We start from the raw sequence: 22916 nt of genomic DNA on the forward strand, positions 1-22916 counted from the left end.
TAATCCTAATAGCTCGCCGCCCGCCTTAAAAATTACCCCCCGCACTGGGAACTGCGATGTTCTCGCAGTTACCATGCGGACTGCGATTTCCTATGTAGTGCAGGGACTTCTTGCCTGCGGGGCATGGCAGTCCGTTCAAAGGAATGGGCTCTCGTGCCCATGGAAACCGTGGCCCGTACAGGTGTGGACCTAGGGTAAAGCCAGCCATAGATGAATCCAGTCTCAGCCGATTCAGTAGGGACATGTATGCGTAGGCTGGATGTACTCAAGTGAATCCATCGATCCACTTTGTGTACAACCAGCCTGTTAGATTTTTTTACATGTGATCACTGCTGGTGGCTAAAGCCATTAGCAGTAAGGCCCCTTTCACACGGACTATCCGTTCAGGTCCGCCTGTCAGTTTTTCAGGCGGACCTGAACGGATGCTCCATAGAGGTCTATGGAGCGTCGGATGTCAGCGGTGACAAGTCCGCTGACATCCGACCCGCTCCGATCCGACAAAAGTGTGACGGAGGAAAAAGCTATTTTTTCATCCCTCATCGGATCGGGTGATGACGGACACTGCGGTCTGTCGTCACCCGATCTCCCATAGGGGTGAGAGGCGCTGTGACAGGTCTGTCCCTGAGCAGTGTGCAGAGACCGACCTGTCATCTTCCTGCTCAGCGGAGATTGCTCCGGCGATCCCCGCTGAGCAAGCGGATATCCACGGGGTGGATCAGCACTTATCCGCCCCTTGTGAAAGGACCCCAAGTATTGTTTTCTGCTGGCCAGGAAGGCTCCTTCTCGCACTGTGTTTAATGGAGGAATCCAGCGATTTTTCTTTCCATCCGTGATGGAAGAGAAGAAGAAACAAAATCTCGCTCTCTCTCTCTCTCTCTCTCTCTCTCTCTCTCGCTCTCTCGCTCTCTCTCGCTCTCTCGCTCTCTCTCGCTCTCTCGCGCTCTCTCGCTCTCGCTCTCTCGCTCGCGCTCTCTCGCTCGCGCGCTCTCGCTCTCTCGCTCTCTCTCTCTCGCTCTCTCGCTCTCTCTCTCTCGCTCTCTCTCTCTCGCTCTCCATCTCTCCATCGCGCTCTCTCTCGCTCTCCATCTCTCCATCGCGCTCTCTCTCTCGTCAAAGATTTTGGGCAGGATTTTTTTTTTCTTCTAAAATCTGTTTCTGATTTTTTTATTTTTTATATATTTTAGCAAAATGCGCACTATTGTTTCTGGGCCATACTTACAGGTACAAACATACACATGTGGTATTGCTGCGATCGTCAGTAGAAGTTTATTAGGTACATATAAAAAAAGAAAATGTGTATATACCGGTATTTTTTTCTCTTATATTCACAGACCGACACAGCTCCTCTCTGTAACTAAATGGGTTTGTTAGCCCGCCATTAGGAGAACTAGGCAAAAATTGTAACACAATACACAGAACTTTAGTTCCGCCCGGGGGGTGGACCCTGTGCTAACAACCCTCCCTGCTCCCAGGCAGAACTCTGTTTTATTTTGCCTAGTGAAGGAGAATGACCTAGGAACCCTGCGGGCCCTTTGGTCCATTTTTTTGATGCAGGTTTGATGGTTTTTATTTTGCGCAAAATGAAAGATCCTGGGATCTTATATCAACTGCCGACTGGGTGGCAGGCTGGTTAAGTTATCCTTGTAGTCTCCCCAGTCCGGCCATCGAGCGTGTGCAGGCCGCAGCTAAGGCTCGGCAGGCCACGACATACCTCAGCTCCAGAGGTGGTCGGTGAGCTTCAATGCTCCGGGGTATACATATGACCGGGCTACTGATGTCTGGATCACAGTATACTGGGCCAGCAGCTACCCTGTAACTGCGCAGGAGTGGGTCTGTGATGGAATGTCTCCCAGCTCTTCAGGACTGGTAAGTACGGCTCTCCCTGCTTCGGTGGGGTGAGCAGCTGGGCATTCCCTGGGAGGTCGATTCTCTTCTCTCCCACGTCCCTATCCCCCCCTTCGGGGAGGGGGGAGTGGCTGCATGTGCTGCGGGCGGTGTGTGTGTGGGGTTCGCTGGGTCTCTCACCTGTAGGGGGCTCTGTGCGGCTAGCGTTTGTATTGGTGTTCTTGCTGTATGCAGGCAGCATTGTTCTGTGATTTTTTTTTTCTTTTTATATTTTTTTTTTCCTGTCACCTCATGGCGCTTTTTGAGCCATTCACCACGGATTATATCGTTTGGGTTGTTATTATAAATACATGAGCTACTAATGGCCCTCTAGTGTCCGGATATAGAAATCATCTCCTATCTGGCACAGTAAAGGATCCCTCTGGTGGCTGAATATGAGGAGCGAAGTGGAACACCCCTTGTTTTTGTGATGAGCCTGGTTTTCTCTTTTTTTTTAAGGTGAGAGTTCTGAGAGCCCTGACTTTTGGGATTTTATACCACCGTCTGTTCATCACTTTATCTTTCATCGTTGGTGTTTATGATTATATGGACTTTTTATTTACACCTTTATTGATCTATTTACACGTTTTTTTGCACTTAGCAATTTCAGGACTATTCATTTTTGGCATATTTTGCGCAGGACTTTTTTTCGTTTATTACTTAATATGTGCGTGATACTCTGAAGATACAGGAGCCAGTGGATCCCTCTGCTGATGTATCGGTCCCTTTTGGATCCCGCAAGCCAGCATGTTCACCTAAGGTGTTCCAGTATTTGCCTTATTTTGACAAGTTCATCTACAGGGAATGGGGTCGGCCGCAAAGGACCTTTTCGGTCCCCAAAAACATGGCGGTGCGTTACCCCTTTGAGGAAAGCCTTCTCAAGAAATGGTAGGCTCCTCCGGTCGTGGACCCCCCAGTATCTAGATTAAATAAAGTAACCATGATCCCGGTAGAGGGGACTCCTGCATTCAAGGATCCCACGGACAGGAAGGCCGAGGCAGTGGCTCGTTCCTTGTTTACGGTTGTGTGGTCAGCCGTGTGACCAGTACTGGCATCCGCACTGGTGTCGCAGACACTGAGTGGGCAAAACCTTTGCACCGCGAATTGGGAGAGCAAAAAACGCCTCCCCTGTCTGCGTGGAACTAGCAGACCAACTAGTGCAAGGCCTTAAGTACGTTTGTGATGTGGCCCTAGATACTCTCCCTCTGTTATCCAGGGCTTCAGTGTCAGCTGTGGTGCTGAGGCGACCGATTTGGCTTAAATGCTGGTCTGTTGACCAGGCATCCAAAAAAGCCCTGACGGATCTTCCCTTCCTTGGCGACCGGCTCTTTGGAGCTTCGTTGGATGACATTATTAAAAATGCCATGGGTGGTAAGAGTACACTACTCCCACAGGCCAGGAAGGCTAAGGAGCCACGCTGCAGGCAAGGGCCCTCTTTTTCCGCTCACAAGCGGCTTTTTCATCTGCCCAGTGCTTTGACAAAACGTTCCCAGCCCGACAGGACGTCCACGGATGGTCAAAAGCGTCCCTGGAACCGCAAGCCTAACAAGCCTGCGAACAAAAGTGCTACTGCATGAAGGGTCGCCTTCAGGAGTTTGCAGCCCGGTGATCCTCACGGTTATCCGACCAATGGGTCTGTGATCTGATTTCCACAGGCTACATGATAAAGTTTCTCTCTTGGCCGCCAAACAGATTCTTCCCCTCCAGCATACCCGCGTCCCCGGTTCACCGGGAGGCCCTGCTAGGGGCCGTAAGGGACTTGCTGAATCAGGGGGTGATTGTACCAGTTCCGGACTCGGAACGCTTCCAGGGGTTCTACTCAAATCTGTTTGTGGTTCCCAAGAAGGAAGGGGTACGTCCAATCTTGGACTTAAAAAGCCCTCAATCACTTTGTAAAAGTACAGAGGTTCAGAATGGAATCAGTTCGCTCAGTAGTCGATGCACTCCATCAAGGGGACTCCCTGGCGTCTTTGGACATCCAGGATGCGTACCTGAACATACCCATATGCCTTCGGCATCAAAAATGTCTGCGTTTGGCAGTCGGGGAAGCCTGGTACCAGCTTGTGGCTCTTCCCTTGGGCCTGGCATCAGCCCCTCGAGTCTTTACCAAAGTATGGCTCCAGTATTGGTGTTGCTGCGGCAACGCGGAATCGCGACCGTGGGTTACCTATACGATCTCCTCCTGAGAGCATCTTCCGCCTCAGAATTAGAGGAGGATGTGGCAATCGCCATGCAGACCCTGCAAGAATTTGGGTGGCTGTTGAATCTAAAGAAGTTGGTGTTAGTACCGACCCAGCGTCTGGAGTACCTAGGCTTGCTGCTGGACTCCATGAAAGCGAGAGTTTTTCTCCTTTCAGACAAACTACAGACTCTCAGATCCGCGCTAAAACTGATGAACCGCAAGTGGTCATCGCTCCGCTTCTGCATGCGAGTCCTGGGACTCATGGTGGCCTCCTTCGAGGCAGTACCATATGCCCAGTTCCACACCACAGTACTGCAGGAGGAGATTTTGACAAAATGGGAAAAATCTCAGTTGTCCCTGGACTGACAGATCCAAGTGAGCCAGTCAGTCAGATTCACTGATCTGGTGGCTGAGGTCCCCGGTGATTCAGTCCGGGAAGTCATTCCTACCTCTGAGATGGACAGTGATCACAACGGACGCCAGCCTTTCTGGCTTGGGTGGAGTGATGGGGGTTCCGTCGGCTCAGGGCCTCTGGTCGGGGGGAAGAATCCAAGTTGCCGATCAATCTGCTCGAACTAAGAGCTGTACCTCTCCACATGGTCGATGAGATTTCAGGGGCGTCCAATCAGGATCCAGTCAGACAATGCCACAGCCGTGGCATACTTCAATCACCAAGGGGAAACAAGAAGCTCAGCCGCTGCACGGGAGGTCGCTCACATACTTCGGTGGGCAGAGCGACACTTACTGGCTCTGTTGGCCATTTACATCCCGGGAGTGGAGAACTGTTAGGCGGACTATCTGAGTCGCCAGATGCTGGACCCAGGAGAATGGGCGTTGCATCCGGAAGTATTCAGACTTCTGTGCCTGAGGTGGGGCACACCAGACGTGGATCTTCTGGCTTCCTGTCACAATCAGAAGGTGCCCAGATTTGTGTCCAGGACAAGAGATCTGTGGGCAGACGCGTCAGATGCGCTGGTGGCTCTGTGGGATCAGTGCCAGCTGATCTACGCCTTTCCTCCACTAAAAATGTTATCACGTCTGCTTTACAGAATGGTGGTCAAGGGGATTCCAGTAATACTGATTGCCCCAGATTGGCCTCCGTGTCCCTGGTACGCAGACCTAGTGCGCCTGGTGGAGGATGCCCCATGGGGATTGCCGTTACGAGAGGACCTTCTGTCTCAGGGTCCGATTCTCCATCCTGCTTTACCATCGCTGGCTTTAACGACACCTTGGGAGGGTCAGGTATGTTAGGTGTGATTTTTATTGCGTAGACCTGGAGCCCTCCTATAAATAAAGTGAGGCTTTTTTGGCAATATTTTTTTTAGATTTCTATCTTTCAAAAGGATGGGCCAAAATTGCTTAAAGATTTTTTTTCTACTTCCTTATATTGGCGGTTAAAGCCTGTTTGAAAAGCTAAATCTGCCCTAAAAGTTTTTTTTGTCTTTAAAAGATCAGCCCTATCCATATTTAAGACTTGCGTCTGGCACGGTGATAATGTTTGTGGTGAGTAGCCCTTTTCAATGAATCCATCTGTGAGGATGGAGGCCTGTGATACGTAATCTCTTACGTCATCACAATTCCTCCTTATCCTCATGTATTGACCCTTGGGAATGGCTGTGAGCCATTTGGGATGATGACAGCTTTGAACAGGTACAAACCCATATCTATCAGTTTCCTTAACCACTTGGCAACTGGGCACTTAAACACCCCTCGTGACCAGACCAATTTTCAGTTTTCGGTGCTCTCACACTTTGAATGACAATTACTCAGTCATGCAACACTGTACCCAAATTAATTTTTTGTCCTTTTTTTTTTCCCCCACAAAGAGCTTTCTTTTGGTAGTATTTTATCACCTCTGGGTTTTTTATTTTTTGTGCTATAAATGAAAAAAGACCGAAAATTTTGAAAATGCATTTTTCTTTGTTTCTGTGATAAAATTAAATTTTTTATTTTTTATTTTCATGAATTTTAGCCACAATTTTATACTGCTACATATCTTTGGTAAAAATAACTTAAATTAGTGGATATTATTTGGTCTTTGTGAAAGTTAGAGAGTCTACAAGCTGTGGTGCAAATCATACAAAATTGATCACATCTGATGTACTGGTGGCCGATCTCATTTCTTGTGACCCGAACAAGCCAGGAAAGTACAAATACCCCCCAAATGACCCATTTTTTGAAAGTAGACATTCCAAGGTATTTGGCAAGAGGCATGGTGAGATTTTTGGTGTTGTCATCTTTTTCCCGCAATTTTTTTGCAAAATGAAGATTTTTTTTCTTTTCTTTCACAAAATTGTCATTGTAATAGGTTATTTCTCTCACATGGCATGAGTATACCACAGATGATGCCCCAAAATTAATTCTGCTACTCCTCCTGAGTATTACGATACCACATGTGAGACTTTTCCACAGCCTAGCCACTTAGAGAGGCCCAACATGCAGGGATCGCCGTCACGTGTTCTAGGAGCATAAATTACACATCTAACTTGTTGACTAACTATTACACGTTTGAAGGCCCTGGAGCACCAGGACAATGACACGTGACACTGACATGGCACTGATGACAGATGGCACTGATATGTGGCACTGATGACACGTGCCAGTGATATGGCACTGATGACAGATGGCGCTATGTGGCACTGATGACACGTGGCACTGATCACACATGGCATTATACATGGCACTGGGGACAGATGGCACTGACAGGTGGCATTGGGGCAAAGGGAACTGGGGACAGATGGCACTGACAGGTGGCACACTGGGGACAGATGGCACTGACAGGTGGCACACTGTGGGGATAGGTGGCACACTGGGGACGTTACTTTACGGCCGCTGCAGCCGCTAATCTCTCCCTCCTCCCACACTGTCTGTGTGAGGAGGGAGAGCCGGTGATGAGAGATGATCTCATATGTTTATATGAGATCATCTCTCATTGGGCATGCCGATCGCGCTGTGATTGGCCGTTTACAGCAATCTGTGACTGGCTGTGTCTGGGGAACACGGCCAGCACAGAACTTCCCAGATGCGCGCTTGCGGGAGCGTGCATTGCGGAAGTAAACAGGAGGCCATCCAGGGACGGCCTCCCGGCAATTGGCGTCCACTCTGCAGCCGTCTTTCGGCTATAGAGCGGACGCCTAGTGGTTAAAAATATAGGTAATTAATGGATGAGGTGTCCCATGTAGCTGTGATCATAGCTGTTATTATTCATTAGTTCTATGAATGACAAAGAATTTAGAGCCCCCCCCCCCCCCCCCCCACCACCAATCTATTATTATGTCATGTACCTTGTACAGGTTTAAACTCATACTTTGTTGTACATAGATGACCTCTTGTTCCCATTTGTTTAGAACTAGGTTTTCTACGCTCGGGGCATATCGTGCCCCCTTTGCAACTCCCTTGATTATAAAGTACCCCTTGGTACCAAAAATAGATGTTCCCCATGGCTAATTGTAGGCCTTCCAAAAGGAATTTTCTCTGTGCAGACTTTAGCTGGGAATGGTTTTTGAATGCCCATTTGACAGCTAATATTGTATCCTCATTGGTTTCTAGTGTGGAGAGTATATTTAATAGCTCTCGACTATCCTTCAAATAGAAATCACCTCTTACTACTAGTGGTTGCAAGAATGTATCCAAATACTCTAACACCCTAGCAAACAGGGAACCCAACCCACTAACTACGGGCCGTCCTGGGGGGGGTCAATGGTTGATTTGCGTATTTTGGGAACAATGTAAAGTATAGGAAGTATGGGTGCTTTGGATTTTAAATATTTAGCCTCTTCTTTTTTTTTTTTTTTTTGTTTAAAATTCCCTTCTCAATGCCTTTCTTGACCCATTCTATTAATTCAGTTTACAATTTTGAAGTGGGATCATCTTTTAATGCCTTATATGTAGTTTTGTCATTGAGTAGTCTCAGAACTTCTTTGTTGTAATTTTCTTTGGATAGTATCACTAACCTCCGCCCCCTTTTTGTCCACTGGCCTGATCACCACATTTTATTTTATTTTTCAAATTTTTTGATGCCTTCCCAAATCTGAGTTTTATTCTTGTGTCTTTTAATTTTCAATTTCTTCACTTCATCTTGGACCATATTTTTAAATACTTCAATGAAGTGATGAGTCCCTTTCTTAGGGTTAAAAGAGTTATTTCTAAGCCCACTATGAACAAAACCCTCTACATTACTAAGCCCAAACATAGCCCCCAATCCACCCCCTCTCCCCCGCACTCGCTGTCACAATTTAAAAACCACCAGGCTGTCGTTTATTTCACAGGAATCTGTGCACGAAGAAACTACAAGTCCCCTCTTCCACCGCGGAAGGCGTCTTGTAATTCCCAATGAGCTCTCTTAGTTCAGTGACACTTCCTGCAGCTTTCAAGCAGAAAGCCCGTACACAGGCCATGCAATGGTGTACCCCAACAGAGAGAATTAATTCTATCTTTTTTATTTATTTATTTTATTTCAGATATTCCTACGGAAGACATTCAAGAGGTAGAGAAGGACCTGGGTGATAAGAAAGTGTCTGACAACGAAGAGGAAAGCGAAGAAGACGACGATGATGATGATGAAGAAGAAAAGGATGAGAAAGCGGAGGGCAATGAAGAAGCTGGAAGTTCTAATACTGAGGGTTCTGGGGAGAATTCTGCAGCGGAGGGCTCTGGGGCGGAAGAGGAAGGCGACGTTGGCACGCATGTACCACCTCCAAGCACACCCGAAACTGAAAGTGCCTTGAGACAACGCAAAAGTGAAGCAACGGCTGAGAGCGGACATTAGTCATTTCTGTATGCTTAGATGTTTACGTTTAAGGACCAAAGACGAGTCGTTTTGTTGCTGAAGGTTTTTTTTTTTTTGTGTGTTGTTTTTTTTTTTTTTACGTTTTTATAGCACAAGTCAGTGTTTTACATGCAAATGTCCTTCTTTTTTTTTTTTTTTTTTTTTTTAATGTGCTATTTTCGTTAAATAAAAGAATTAAATAAATAAAAGAAAATGGCACATTTAAAAAAAAAAAAAAAAAAACATTTCTGATTGTTTTGTGACTAGTTCTTAACGGTCAGAACTTGTTTTATATTCAATATTATTTGCATTTAGTTAGTTTGCAAAATCGTGCAGCAAATTGAGATTTAGATAAAATAGAACTTCAAGCAAATTGAAAGCTTGAAATGCATATCATTTTACTGTTGTACCTACCAAAGGATTTTTAAAGCGGAGGTAAACTGCCAAAATAAAAAAAATAAAAATTTGGGCCACCTGCAGGTTTATTACATAATATACTATAGTATGTACCACATACTAGCACATTATGACAAACTTGCCGGTAAATTCTGCACAGCCTGTTTTTCATTTGATCTGCACTCATCTGCGACAGCACACATCCAGGGATTTCACTCATCTCTGGTTTAGGCCTCGTTGATGTGGATGTACTGTAGTGTATGACCCTGCGAGGTCCATGTTTGCTTGCACAGGTGTTCTGTGCATCCCCGTGTCGGCAGTCCCATGCATGTGAGTTGGGACGCAAAGGTTGCACAGACACAGCTGCTGTTCTCAATTTCACAGCTGTTTAGGTTACATAGTAGGAGAGATTAAAAAAAAAGTCCAACCTATGAGGCTAATTTAATGCAGATATGACACCCAAGTGAGTTTAATTACCACCTTAATCAGCCACAGAACCTGTGTAATTAATATGTGTTCAGTTTTAAAGGGATGAGGTGGCAAGCCTACTCGCAGACTGCGCTCTAATTCATCCCAAAAGTGTTCTATCGGGTTGAGGTCAGGACTCTTGCAGGCCAGTCAAGTTCATCCACCCCAAACTCGCTCATCCATGTCTTTATGGACCTTGCTTTGTGCACTGGTGCTAGGGTTGCCACCTCATCCCTTTTAAACCCAAACACCTATTCATAACACAGGTTCTGTGGCTGATTTTTTTTCAAATAACAAACATCTCATACTTGCCTCCACTGTGCAGCTCGTTTTGCACAGAGTGGCCCCAAACATCCTCTTCTAGGATCCCCCCTGCGGCTCTCGTGGCTCCTCCCCCGCATCAGATAACCCCCCTGGGAGAAACTATCTCCCGAGTGGGTTACCTTGCGGGCGTGCTCCCAAGTCCAGCATTTGCGTCCACAGACACAAGTGCCGGAACTCAGCCCCGATGCCCGCGTCATTGGATTTGCCAATGGCTGCACTGCTATCAGTCTATCCAATCAAGTGCAGGGACCTCGTGAAGAAAGGGACAGCGCGCCCCCACCAAAGAGATGAAGGGGCTCGGGTAAGTAAAACTGGGGCGCCGGTGACTGCCAGGATGCATTAAGGTGAAAAAAACATGAGGGTTGACAATCCCTTTAAACGCTTCAGCCCCGGAAGATTCTACCCCCTTCCTGACCAGAGCACTTTTTGCGATTTGACACTAGGAGCGGTTCGGAGCCGTTCAGAAATACTCCGTTCCCGCGTGTTTTCGATGCTTTCCAAGTTCAGCCAAGCTGTCCCCGAGTATTTCCGAGGCTCTCCGGCGCATCCCACCCCCCCACCTCTGGCCACATGCGGTATTGCATGTAATAGAAGTCAATGTGGAACGAATTATCTTCATTTCCATTGACTTCTATGGGGAAACTTGCTTTGATGTGCGAGTGCTTTGGATTACAAGCATTCACCTGGAACGGATTATGTTCGCAATCCAAGGTTCCACTGTAGTAATATTGGCTGGTTGTCCAGCGAACAGGCTGGATGCAATGCATTAGGAGGGGCAACTAGGAAACTTGTGTCAATCAGATGTCCCTTGGTAGGTAAAACGATAAATATATAAAAAATATATAAAAAAAATATATAAAATACAGAATATGTATTTTTAAACTGCGTAGTGAGAGTTCAAATTCAGCAGATTTTCTTGCATTTCCTATACATGTTAAGGAACTCAAAAAAAAAAAAAAATTGTTGCCGGCGGCGTTGCGCGATTTTGAACTAGAGACCACGTACAGGTTAATGATTTTGCCCAGCAAGCCCACCCCGCCACAGTATATCTGTGTGGGGCGGTCCGGAAGAGGTTAACCAGGTATTGGCCCCTGTACAGCAGAGCTCACACTAGAAGAGTTGGAAGCAGCACAAGGAAGCCATTGAGTTGTGCTCAAGTGCTAACAAACATTGATAAGAAGAAAGAGCAGATTACCAGTGAGATAACCTCCTCAGTCTTCTCCTCCTTTTTCTGTTTCTTGTAAGTGTTGCTTAACTGCAGCATAGCGGGCTGCACTGTGCAGATCTACCTGGATGGTCTGAAATACAAATATCTTTGAATACATTTGATCTGCGTACGTTTGTCCACAGTTTTTATTCTGATCGGTTTCCTGTATACAGTCCATTAAAAAAATGATAAAGACAACAGATTCTCTAAAGGCTGAACACCAGGCAAACACAGCGATCGAATACAATAAAGCAGGACGATGCTCACCTTGGATGCAGGGATGCGGAGCACTGAAGCTCCCTGACGGCTGCTAACCTCCTTTTGGGGCGTCCGGCTTCTGGGTCTCGCTCTCCGGCTGCTTTCATTGGCTGGGTTGAGGGGGTGACGTCGTCCCTCCCGTACATGCGCTGGAGTTCATCAATCTTCGGCATTGCCGAAATTTCTACAGTGGGCTGCGTGTGCACCATACAAGGGTGGACGGGCAGGGACATGACTTTTAATGCAGCCTGATTAGAAAGTGAAGGAGCAGCAGCGGACTGATGAGGTCACCTCTCAGCTCGTTTTGCTCTCTCCTCTTATCCGCATGTTCCTTGTCTACACATTTGCATGCCGCACACTTGATTGGCTCCCATTCTTGCCCCTCCCTGTCCCAGTTTAAGCGCACCTATATAGGTAATTGCTAGAGGCTCATTCCAAATCAACATTCAGGTACTTGCTCTAGTTGTATTTAAAAAAAAAAAAAAAAAAACGTATTGCATTCGTTTTTTATTGTTTTTCATATCTGCTCCAGAATCCAGTTTTAAAGACGAAGACCACCTTTTGCAAAAAATAAATAAAATGCAGGTCCTTTTGCAAAAAAAAAAAATGCAGGTCCTTTTGCAAAAAATAAAAAATACAGGCCCTTTTGCAAAAAAAAAAAAAAAAACTATTTTAAAATTGTTTTTTTTTTTTTTTTTTTTTGCAAAAGGGCCTGTATTTTTTATTTTTATTTTTTGCAAACTAGACTCGGTAGATGGCGGGTGCAGGTCAAGCTCCCGCAGACTCTTCCTCCAGCCCCCTCAGTATGCGCTTTCAGTCAGTGGCAGAAGGGACTTGTAGTATATTAATTCATAGATCTTTGTGGCGAACTGCACAACTGTGCCCATTTTAAATCTGACAGCTGCTGTGTATGTGTGTGTGTGGGGGGGGGGGGGTGGGGGAGTGGCGGCGAAAAACTGAGTGAGAGGTTGTTTTGGAGTGTCTACTTGGTATTATGTTACGCCCTAAATATGGATGTTAACATGGTCTTAAAGGTGGATTTAGCCTTTACTTATACCGAACACTTCTCCCATCTCTCACCCTGTGCAGAGTGATTTAAACTGAATGAAACTTTGAGCTGTTGCTCACAGAAACCGGTTTCCTTTTGAAAGTTCAGTGTTTGGAAGCTATTAGTAACGCCTTTTTAATTTTGCTCCATTTAAAAAAAAAAAATTGCTAATTTTTCTCCATTAGAAAAAAAATTGCTAGTTTTGCTCCATTAAAATAAGAAAATTGCTAATTTTGCTCCATTAAAATAAAAAATTGCTAGTTTTGCTCCATTAAAAAAAAAATTGCTAATTTTGCTCCATTAAAAAAAAATGCTAGTTTTGCTCCATTAAAATAAGAAAATTGCTAATTTTGCTCCATTAAAATAAAAAATTGCTAGTTTTGCTCCATTAAAAAAAAAATTGCTAGTTTTGCTCCATTAAAAAAAAAATTGCTAATTTTGCTCCATTAAAAAAAAATGCTAGTTTTGCTCCATTAAAATAAGAAAATTGCTAATTTTGCTCCATTAAAATAAAAAATTGCTAGTTTTGCTCCATTAAAAAAAAAAACACACCTTTTTTATGTCCAACAGTTTCTAAAGTTGAGGCATTTAGAAGAAAGGAGGCTGGTAATGTTTACATTTCTTTATCATCTAGTTCAAGGGTTGGCAACCTGGGGCCCTCCAGCTGTTGTTGAACTACATTTCCCATGAGGCATTGCAAGGCTGGCAGTTACAATTTACTCCCACAGCCATGATGGGACTTGTAGTTCTGCAACAGCTGGAGCCTCCCCAGGTTGCCCACCCCTTCTTCTCTACCCACAGCCTTGGGTGGAGGATTTCTTTATGCAATGATAAATTGTTACGCTGTTTTGACCATTTGTTGTATTATGCTTTTGTATTTGTGTCTTTCATTTTTTTGTTGAGTGAATGGAAAAAAATAGAAAAAAAATGCCAAACTGGGAAAGTGAAGGAATTTTTTTTTTTAATGATTTTAATGTTTTAAAATGTCTAAATACAGAATAATGTATTTTCTTCGCTAAAGAAGATGTATGTAGCACAATGTTGATTTAAGGCTCACCTTTTGTGTCATTATGTACAGCTTGGACCTGAAGGTCTAATTATTTGTTTGATACGCTCTTTTTGAGCATCTAGTACCTAATAGCTTAAAGCCAACTTGGTAAAAATGAAACATTAAAAAATGTTTTACAGTGTTCCTATGTGTGCGTGATTATCATTTGTTTACACAAAAGTATACACTCACCGGCCACTTTATTAGGTAGACCTGTTCAGTTGCTTGGTAACACAATTGCACTAATCGGCCAATCAGATGGCAGAAACTCAATGCATTTGGGCATCTAGATGCGGTGAAGTTGACTTGCTGAATTTCAAACCGAGCTCCATGCAAGATTTCGCCCCATGGGGTGAGGATGACCATGAGAAAAGTGAGGGATCAGCCCAGAACTACACGGGAGGAGCTTGTGAATGATCTCAAGGCAGTTGGGGCCACAGTCACCAAACACACCATTGGTAACACAATATTGATTGAAATCCTGCAGTGCCCACAAGCTCCCACTTCTCAAGAAGGTACATGTATAGGCCCGTCTGAAGTATGCCAGTGAACATCTAAATGATTCAGAGAAGGATTGTGCTGAGAAAGTGCTGTGGTCAGATGAGACCAAAATTAAGCTCTTTGGCATTAACCACTTCAATACCGGGCACTTAAACACCTTCCTGCCCAGACCAATTTTGAGCTTTCAGCGCTGTCGCACTTTGAATGACAATTGCGCGGTCATGCTACACTGTACCCAAATGACATTTTTATCATTTTTTTTCTCACAAATAGAGCTTTATTTTGGTGGTATTTGATCACCTCTACGGTTTTTATTTTTTGCACTACAAATAAAAAAAATACAGAAAATTTTGAAAAAAAATGTATTTTTTTTGTTTGTTTCAAAACTTTGTAAATAAGTACCTTTTCTCCTTCACTGATGGGCACTGATAAGGCGGCACTGATGGGCACCAATGATGTGGCACTGATGAGGTGGCATTGATGGACACTGATATGTGGCACTGATAGGTGGCACTGATGGGCGACACGGATGGACACTGATAGGTGGCACAAATTGGCACTGATAGCTGGCACGGATTGGCATGGATGGGTGGCAGAGATGGGCATGGATAGGCGGCACAGGTGGGCACTGATAGGCGGCACAGGTGGGCACTCATAGGCGGCATTGGTGTTATACTGTACTAATGGATGCCAATCAGTGCCAAACAATGCATGCCAATCAGTGATGCCCATTGTGGGCACTGATTGGCATCCATTATGGGCACTGATTGGCATCCATTGAGCTGACTGGCATCCCTGGTGGTCTAGGGAGGATTACCTTTTCCCTGGTGGTCTGGTGGCGTCCCTGGTGGTCCAGTGTGGGCATCCTCGGAGGGCTGTGCTGATAATCGATCAGCACAGACCCCCCCCCCCCTGTCAGAGGAACAGCTGATCGGCTCTCCTCTACTCGCGTCTGACAGACGCGAGTGAGGAAAAGCCGATCACCGGCTCTTCCCATTTACACTGTAATCAGCCGTGATTGGACACGGCTGATCACGTGGTAAAGAGTCTCCGTCCGAGACTCTTTACCGAGATCGTAGTTGCCGGGTGTCAGACTGACACGCCGCAACAACGATCGCCGCGATGCGTGCCCCCGGGGGCGCGCAGCGGCTCATAATCCTGATCACGTCATATGACGTCCGATCAGGATTATGAAACCACTTTGCCACTGTCAATTGCCTATAGGGCGGACGGCAAGTGGTTAACTGGAGTCGCTGTGTTTTTGGAGGTGCTGACTGTGACCCTAAGCACACCATCCCTACAGTCGAGCATGGAGGTGGAAACATTATGCTTTGGGGCTGTTTCTCTGCTAAAGGTACATGCCGACTTTGCTGCATTGAAGTGCCAATGGACAGGGCCTTGTGTTGTAAAATTTTGAATGAGAACCTTCTTCCCTCAGCCAGAACACTGAAGATGGGTCTTCCAGCATGGCAATGACCCAAAACATACCGCCAAGGCAATAAAGGAGTGGCTCAAGAAGAAGCACATTAAGGTCATGGAGTGGCCTAGCCAGTACCAGACCTTAATCCTATAGAAAATGTATGGAGATAGCTGAAACTTCGAGTTGCCAAGCATCAGCCAAGAAACCTTAAAGTGTTACTAAAACCGCAACCGTAAAATCATTATACTCACTGTGGAACCTAAGGGGTTAATCCTCCACACTGTGTAAAAAAGCGGTTTGATCCTGATTTCTCTGATCCTCCCCTTCTTCCACTGACTCCTAATAATTTCCTGATAACACAGTCTATGGAGTCGGGCTGTACATGCTCAGTTTGCTCTGAATTGCTAGAGAGATTTTTATTCTTTTTTTTTTTCCTTGGGAGAGTGGCCCTGTGCTGATCACATGCAATCGGCACTGTCCAGACAGAGGGTCCGGGGATCTTGCAGTTTTATAGCACAGTCAGAAAACTCCTCCTACAAGCTTTCCCCAGACACTTCTAGAAGTCAAACGACTGCTATATACTGCTGATGAGAAAAGGTATTTAGCAGTTTAAATTTGGTAAAATGATTGCATTTCCATGTTCTGTGTACTGTGGGAGACCAGATATAGTGAATGCAGGGTCCTGGGTTTAGTAACACTTTAAGAATATAGAGAAGATCTGTAAAGAAGATTCACCGAGCAACAGACATTTGATGGCATTTTAACTGTACCAAGAGACAACATAATAAAACTATTTATAATATAAAATTACATTTATTTGTACATAGTTAAAATCAAACAAATTAAAATGGAACACATGTCAATTACATGACCAATGGTGTGTTTACATAAGCAGTGATCAGGTGGTATCTATTCCCGACCTGTTTCGCCTCTTGGGTCTTCTTCAGGGAATTGGAAGACCACTACTGATATGAAGTCTATCGAAAAAACGAAATATTCAATCACTGATATGACTGCTGCTATAGCCACTAGCAATAATTCCTTTCTTCTCTCAGCGGGGACGGCTTCTTCTGTAAAGGTGAACGAACAACAATTTAGCCACCTCCCGCCCATGCTATAGCCGGAAGACTGCACATCGCAGATCTAATTTGCCAGAAGGGCGTCCATAGACGTCCTCCCAGGATCGAGCGGCCTGCGTGCCCCCTGCAGTGGGCGCGCTCTGTGATCAGCGCGTCTAGGAGACTCGGCTGATCACAGATCGGAGTAAGGGGTCTCAGCCAATGACTGCTGATCATGTGATGTAAACAGAGCCGGTAATCAACTATTTCTTCTCCACGCTGATAGCAAGGAGAAAAAAAAATAACTATCACCGGCGGCTGTGAGAGGGACAGCAGTCCTGACCTGGAAAGCCTCTGCAGAGGTTTTTATGCCACCTACCAGTGCCACCTATAAATGTCACCAATCAGTGCCTCATCACCAGTGCTGCCTATCAGTGACACCTATCAGGGCCCATCAGTCTTATCTGTGCCCATCAGTACCGCTTCATCAGTACCGTCTTATCTGTGCCCATCAGTGTCGCTTTATCTGTGCCAATCGGTACAGCCTCACCAGCAAATATCAAATGAAGGAGAAAAATTTCTTGTTTTGCGAATTTTTCAACAAACTTTTTTTATTTATTTTTTTCAAAAATTTGTCTCTTTTTTTGTTTGTTTAGCAAAAAATAAAAACCCAAGTGGTGATTAAATACCACCGAAACAAAGCTCCATTTGTGTGAAAAAAAATGATGTAATTGGCGTACAGTGTAGCATGACCGCACAATTTGTCATTCGAAGTGTGACGGCACTGAAAGCTAAAAAGTGGTCTGGGCAGGAGGGAGGGTTTAAGTGCCCAGTAAGCAAGTGGGTAAAGCCCAAGTGCAGCCAAAATCACAAACCAGATAAATTGGCACACAAGGGACTAAACATGCAATTAGTTTCGTTCTGAATTAGTTTTTCATCAAAATTCGGCATATTCATTCATTTTGACGATTTTTTTTTTTTTTTTTTTCGAAAACCAAATTTTCGAAAAACGAAAGTCCGAAAAATAGTAAAGAACTGAAAATCTAAAAGAACGAAAAACATTTAGTTTTTCTATTATAATTAAATTATTAACCATTTTTATTATCATATATTTATTTTTTTTACTATTCATTTTTATTTATAAATTATAAACTACAATAATAGTTCTAAACTATTAAGTGATCGGTATTGTAATTTCCTTTCAAATTTTGCTGTTATTGAACGTAACATAATACGAATTTATCTGAAGTTACGAATTATCAAAATAACGAAGGCCGATCATAACGGATGATTCGATAAACAAAAAAAAAAAAAAAAAACACGTGAAATGACAACAAAAACACGTTTTCCGTCAGTGCACATGTCTACAAGGGACATAACTTGCAGTCAGTAGAACGTGTCCCTTGTACGGGTTTCCTCTTCTGTTGGTGAAAATCTTCCTCTGTCCTGCCCACCCCTGCCACCATAATCTTCCAGTGGACCATGCTTGTGTAACATGCACCAGCAAGGCCAGTTGTAGTCACCACTAGGAGAATGTGGGGCAGGAGAACTTGTGGAGAACCTTCTCACAATTGAAGGACCTATATGGCAGGATCACCAGGTATTTAATTGATTTTTGGAATTTATATTTTCATGAGTCAATAAAAGGTTCTACTTCTGATTTTTGGGCGCAATGCAAAATATTCTTTGACTTTTTTTCTTTGAAAAAGCCTGATTTGTGTCTCACGAGTCATTTAAAAAAAAAAAAAATCCATTATATATATATATAATATAATGAAGTCGCTGGAACAGAACAGTGGCTGATACATTGTTGCTGTTCTTGCTGTTAGGAAATGACGTCATTGTGGTAGATGGCTTGTAGATTCCACCAAGGAAAAATGTCTTCCTTTTTCGGTTTCCTCCAGTGGAGGAGTTCATAAAGAAAAGCATTCTTGTTCTACATCATGCTGAGAAGTGCTAATGGGATGTTTCTTGAAGAAGGGCTGACTGTTCTAATGTCCTTCCATGTCTGCGATGTGCAAATGTGAAATTTCAGCCTGATGGGGGTTACCGGAGTGATTTATAGACAAAATAACAGAAATTTGGACACATTTTTTCGTTATTTGGAATTTTGGCTGTACCTGATTTTCTCAATGACAATAGTAATGAATTTTAAATAAATCCCTCCAAAAAAAAAACAATATTTATTTCAGATGAAATTAAAATAGAGTTTGAATTTCTGAATAGAATAGAAAATAAAGGAATAGAATAGAAATATATATATATATAGAGAGAGAGAACACAATGCAGAAAGAATAGAAGAAAATAGAATAAAAAATAAAGGGATGGAATAGAATAAAGAATAGAGTAAAATAGAATAGAAAAAAAAAATATAGAAAAAAAGAATAAAATTAACCATATTCTGAAATTCAAATTTAGAATAGAAAAAATGCAATAGAATTAAAATAGAATTTAACCACCTTCCAAAATTTGAGTTTCTAATAGAATAAATTCGGATTGGAATTGAATAAATTTAAATTTGAATAGAAAAAAAAACAATAAAATTAAAAATAACAAAATATAATATAAAAAATATAATTTTCAACAATTTGAATAAAATTGAATAGAAAAATATAGAATATAACCATCTTCCAAAATTTGAATTCTGAAAAGAATGTGTAGTGGCGGGCTCCTATGTTTTCTAAATTTACCTTTACCCAAACTACAGTTTGGTTTGGGTCTATTTGCCTAAATTTGACTTCTGTGTCAGTCTTACTGGGCCGTGAGATGTTCAGCCTGGCCACAGGGGGGTGCTGTCTCTGGTGGCAGGTGTGGAACTATGGTCTGGTTGGGCGTTTAATTTACTCTACTCTCTCTCTGAGTCAGGTTAGGGGGAGTAGCCCTCTCGCTGTGCCCTCTGGGAGAGGGTATTTAAGATGTGGACATCACGTGCTTCGGGGTTCTGGTCCAGTATTCTGTGTTGAGTACTTGGTCCTGGTTCTCCTGAACAGCCCCCAGGAAGGCTATGGCCTGGGGTGCGGATCCAACTGACTTTAATGCCTCGGGGCTGGCTAGCCCAAGGCAAAGGAACTAAGGATGGATTCCAAGGTGGATGGGTGCTGTCTCTGGTTCGGGAAAGACCCATTGAACTTCGAGCATTCCAGGGGAGGACTCTTTAGAAGAACACCACGCACGGGTTGGTTTTCTTAACAAGAGCCTGGAAGGGCTGAAGTAACCAAGAGAATCCGGTCTTGTGGATATCGCCAAGCAGGCTGAAAGATCCAGGTATCCTACAAGTGTTCTACAGCTTAGTTTCCCTACATGTTCTGCAACAACGTCTGTGACAAAGACTTTGTTCCTGAGTAAGCACCTGGTTGGCTGCTAGGCCTTGTGAGAGAGGGACTGTCCAACTTGAGTGTTCATCCAGCTGCGAATGGCTATTCTCTGGATGCAGTCAAAGTAAGCAAGTTCTTCAACATTTTTGGACTTTGACATTGAGAGTACCTGAACTTCCTTCCCAACCCTCTGATCCCAAGTTGAAAGACTGTTCAATGGTTTGAGTTTTTGAAAATAAAATCCGTTCAAGTGGATCTATTGTCAGTCAAGTTACTGGGTTATCTACCACGGGACATCCCCTAGACGTGCAACAAGGAGAACGAAAGGTAACGGTAAGCCCAAAAATAACCAGCAGCTCCTTCGGGGGTTAGTGCTACAAATATATTTGACTAGAATAGAGAATAATAGAATTGAAAAAAAAACAATAGAATAAAATAGAATATAACTACCCATCTATCTAAATTCAAATGTTGAATAAAATAAATTTGATTTCAAGTGGGAATTCGAATTGAGGAAAATTCTAATTGATTTGAATAAACTAAACAAATGTATGTAAATAATAAAATCTCATTTTTTCATTCTGTACATGTCTAAGTGGTTATGATAATGTGCATGCATTGTGTGGGCCCTGGGTACCAGGAAGATCAGACAATGACAAATCAATCGACCACAAATCAACCTCATTTACAATGCTTAATTTCCATCCTGATGACATATTTGCTCAGAAAACAGCGAATTTGAAAAGGTTGACTGCAATGATTGCATAGCACTGATATTTTACGCAGCGCTTTACAGACCTATTGTGCATTCAAACCAGTCCCTGCCCTGAAGGAGCTTACAATCTAAGGTTATTTTGGAAAACTAAAATGTAAAAAGTAACAGTACAGCGCAAATAAACATAAAAATAAATATAAAAATATAAATGAAATCAATCCATCAATATAGTGCATATAATACAAAAGTCTGTAAGTAAAAGAAGAAAATAGGTGAATTGTCAAGAAGAGTCCGCTTGTGCAGTGTGTCTTCAATCAACAAAACAGGTGATGATGTGATCCCTTCACCAAAGAGCAAAATGGACTCTCACCTCAAATAATGGACCCCTGATGAATCAGACAGGTCAAAAACGCATGTTCCCATCAAGGGTTAATCACAGCAATCGGCAAACGTAACGGAAGTGCTCCAGAGATAAATCCTTTTTTATGTCCTCAAACCAATATGATTCCACATAGAAGCATAAAAAAACAAAATCTAGTGCTCTCCGTTTGTACCAAATTTATTAAAAAAGAAGCAGGAATAAAATGGTACACTCACATTATTATGCACTGATCTCCAGTTCCGAGTGATAAGCATAAAAACAGATACAATCCAGCATCCATGCACGGATCAGTGTAACAGCTTGCGGATGACGTCACGGCTTAGGTCACGTGGTCCGTACGCGTTGCGTCCCCAAAAGTAGGCGGGACTTCATCAGCGGCGACGGCGTGGTGTCGGTCAACCGCTTTTAAGCTAGCACACTGATAATTGGCCAATAGGAAAGAAAATTGTGCGCAAGTCAGCCAGCCAGGGACAGACACATCAAGCGTGACCCCGGAAGCCAGATTCACGCACAATGAATTCCAAGAGAGAGAGGAAATATAAAATAACATAACAAAAAAAACCTTATATTGGAAAAAACCAGAGGGACACACTTGGATCGTGATATTCAGTAGTGATAAACATACACTACACCTCCAGCTGCCCTCAAATGGAGCGATTTGAATACAAAAAATAGCAAAAATTATATATATAATAATTAAGAAATATTTCTAAAAATATTATATTGCTACAAACATAATAATGCAGTATTTAATACTGAAATGGGGATATATATATATATATCTCAGTTAATCAGTACAACCCTGCTAAGATTAAATATATAAAACCACATAGCCGCCGACGTCATCCACCAGCAACACCGATCCGTGCATGAAAACAAAAACAATCTATACAAAAAAGATATAAGAAATAAATAAGAAAAATAAATAATAAAAGATAATGAATAAAAAATGAAATAAAAATAAATAAAAATGCAAATAGATATAAAATTAAAAAATTCATCTATCCGAAATGAAACAGTTTAAATCAAAATCAACGTTCAAACCACTCGGGGAGAGAACCCTGGTTTCATGAATCCAGTATGACTCACGTCTACTTAATTGGCGTATGAAGTTACCTCCACGCCAATGTTTCGTGACCTTTCCAATCCCCCAGAAACTCAAACTTTTGGGATTCTGAGCATGTACCAGTTTAAAATGACGAGACACATTGTGTGTCTTAAGGCCCTTCTTAATATTATTCACATGCTCACCTAACCTAACATGGAGGGGCCTAGACGTCCTACCAATATATTGGAGGCCACATCCACATTGGAGCATATATACCACCCCTACCGTAGAGCATGTAATCAGTTGATCGATTTTATACTCCCTGTTGTTACTTGTAGCAACGAAAGATTTTCTCTTTTTTATGTTACATCTGGAATGTTTGCATGCTGTACACCGACCACACGCATAAAAACCAGACAAAAAGGAAAATAACCTACTTTCAGTTTGCACAGGAGGATCAATGACACTGGGGGCTATCTAATCACGTAACGAAGGAGCCTTTTTATATATAAAAGAAGGACGTACGGGTAGGAGAGGTCCCAACACTCGATCCTGCTTCAATATAAACCAGTTTTTTGCCACCAGTTTTTCAAACTTCTTGTGCTGTACATTATAATCCAAAACCATTCTGAAGTTAACACCTTCTCCTATTGGTTCTTTCACTCTGTCTCCAACTAAAAGAGATCTGTCCGACTGTTGGACTAAACCGACTTCATGATCAAGACCAGGTCTATCATAACCTTTTTCCTGAAATCTGGAGGACAAAACTTGGGCCTGAAGCACAAAATCTTCCACAGGCTCCTTCGTTACGTGATCAGATAGCCCCCAGTGTCATTGATCCTCCTGTGCAAACTGAAAGTAGGTTATTTTCCTTTTTGTCTGGTTTTTATGCGTG

At 43.2% G+C, this 22916-nt stretch overlaps 2 protein-coding genes across 2 annotated transcripts in view; both read left to right on the forward strand.

The window, feature by feature from the left end:
• TMX4 (thioredoxin related transmembrane protein 4) overlaps positions 1 to 13727 on the forward strand; it is a 118836-nt gene extending 105109 nt beyond the window's left edge. The window contains exon 8 of the mRNA XM_077485490.1: positions 8527 to 13727. Coding sequence (XP_077341616.1) covers positions 8527 to 8834 — 308 coding nt within the window. The 3' untranslated portion in view covers positions 8835 to 13727. The remainder of the gene's footprint in view (positions 1 to 8526) is intronic.
• HAO1 (hydroxyacid oxidase 1) overlaps positions 1 to 22916 on the forward strand; it is a 443817-nt gene that overhangs the window by 295603 nt on the left and 125298 nt on the right. The gene's annotated exons all lie outside the window — the stretch shown is intronic.

The sequence above is a fragment of the Lithobates pipiens genome, unplaced genomic scaffold, assembly GCF_037356315.1.
Source record: "Lithobates pipiens isolate NorthernLeopardFrog02 unplaced genomic scaffold, aLitPip1_a1.2 Scaffold_18, whole genome shotgun sequence".
Taxonomy (NCBI): Eukaryota; Metazoa; Chordata; class Amphibia; order Anura; family Ranidae; genus Lithobates; species Lithobates pipiens.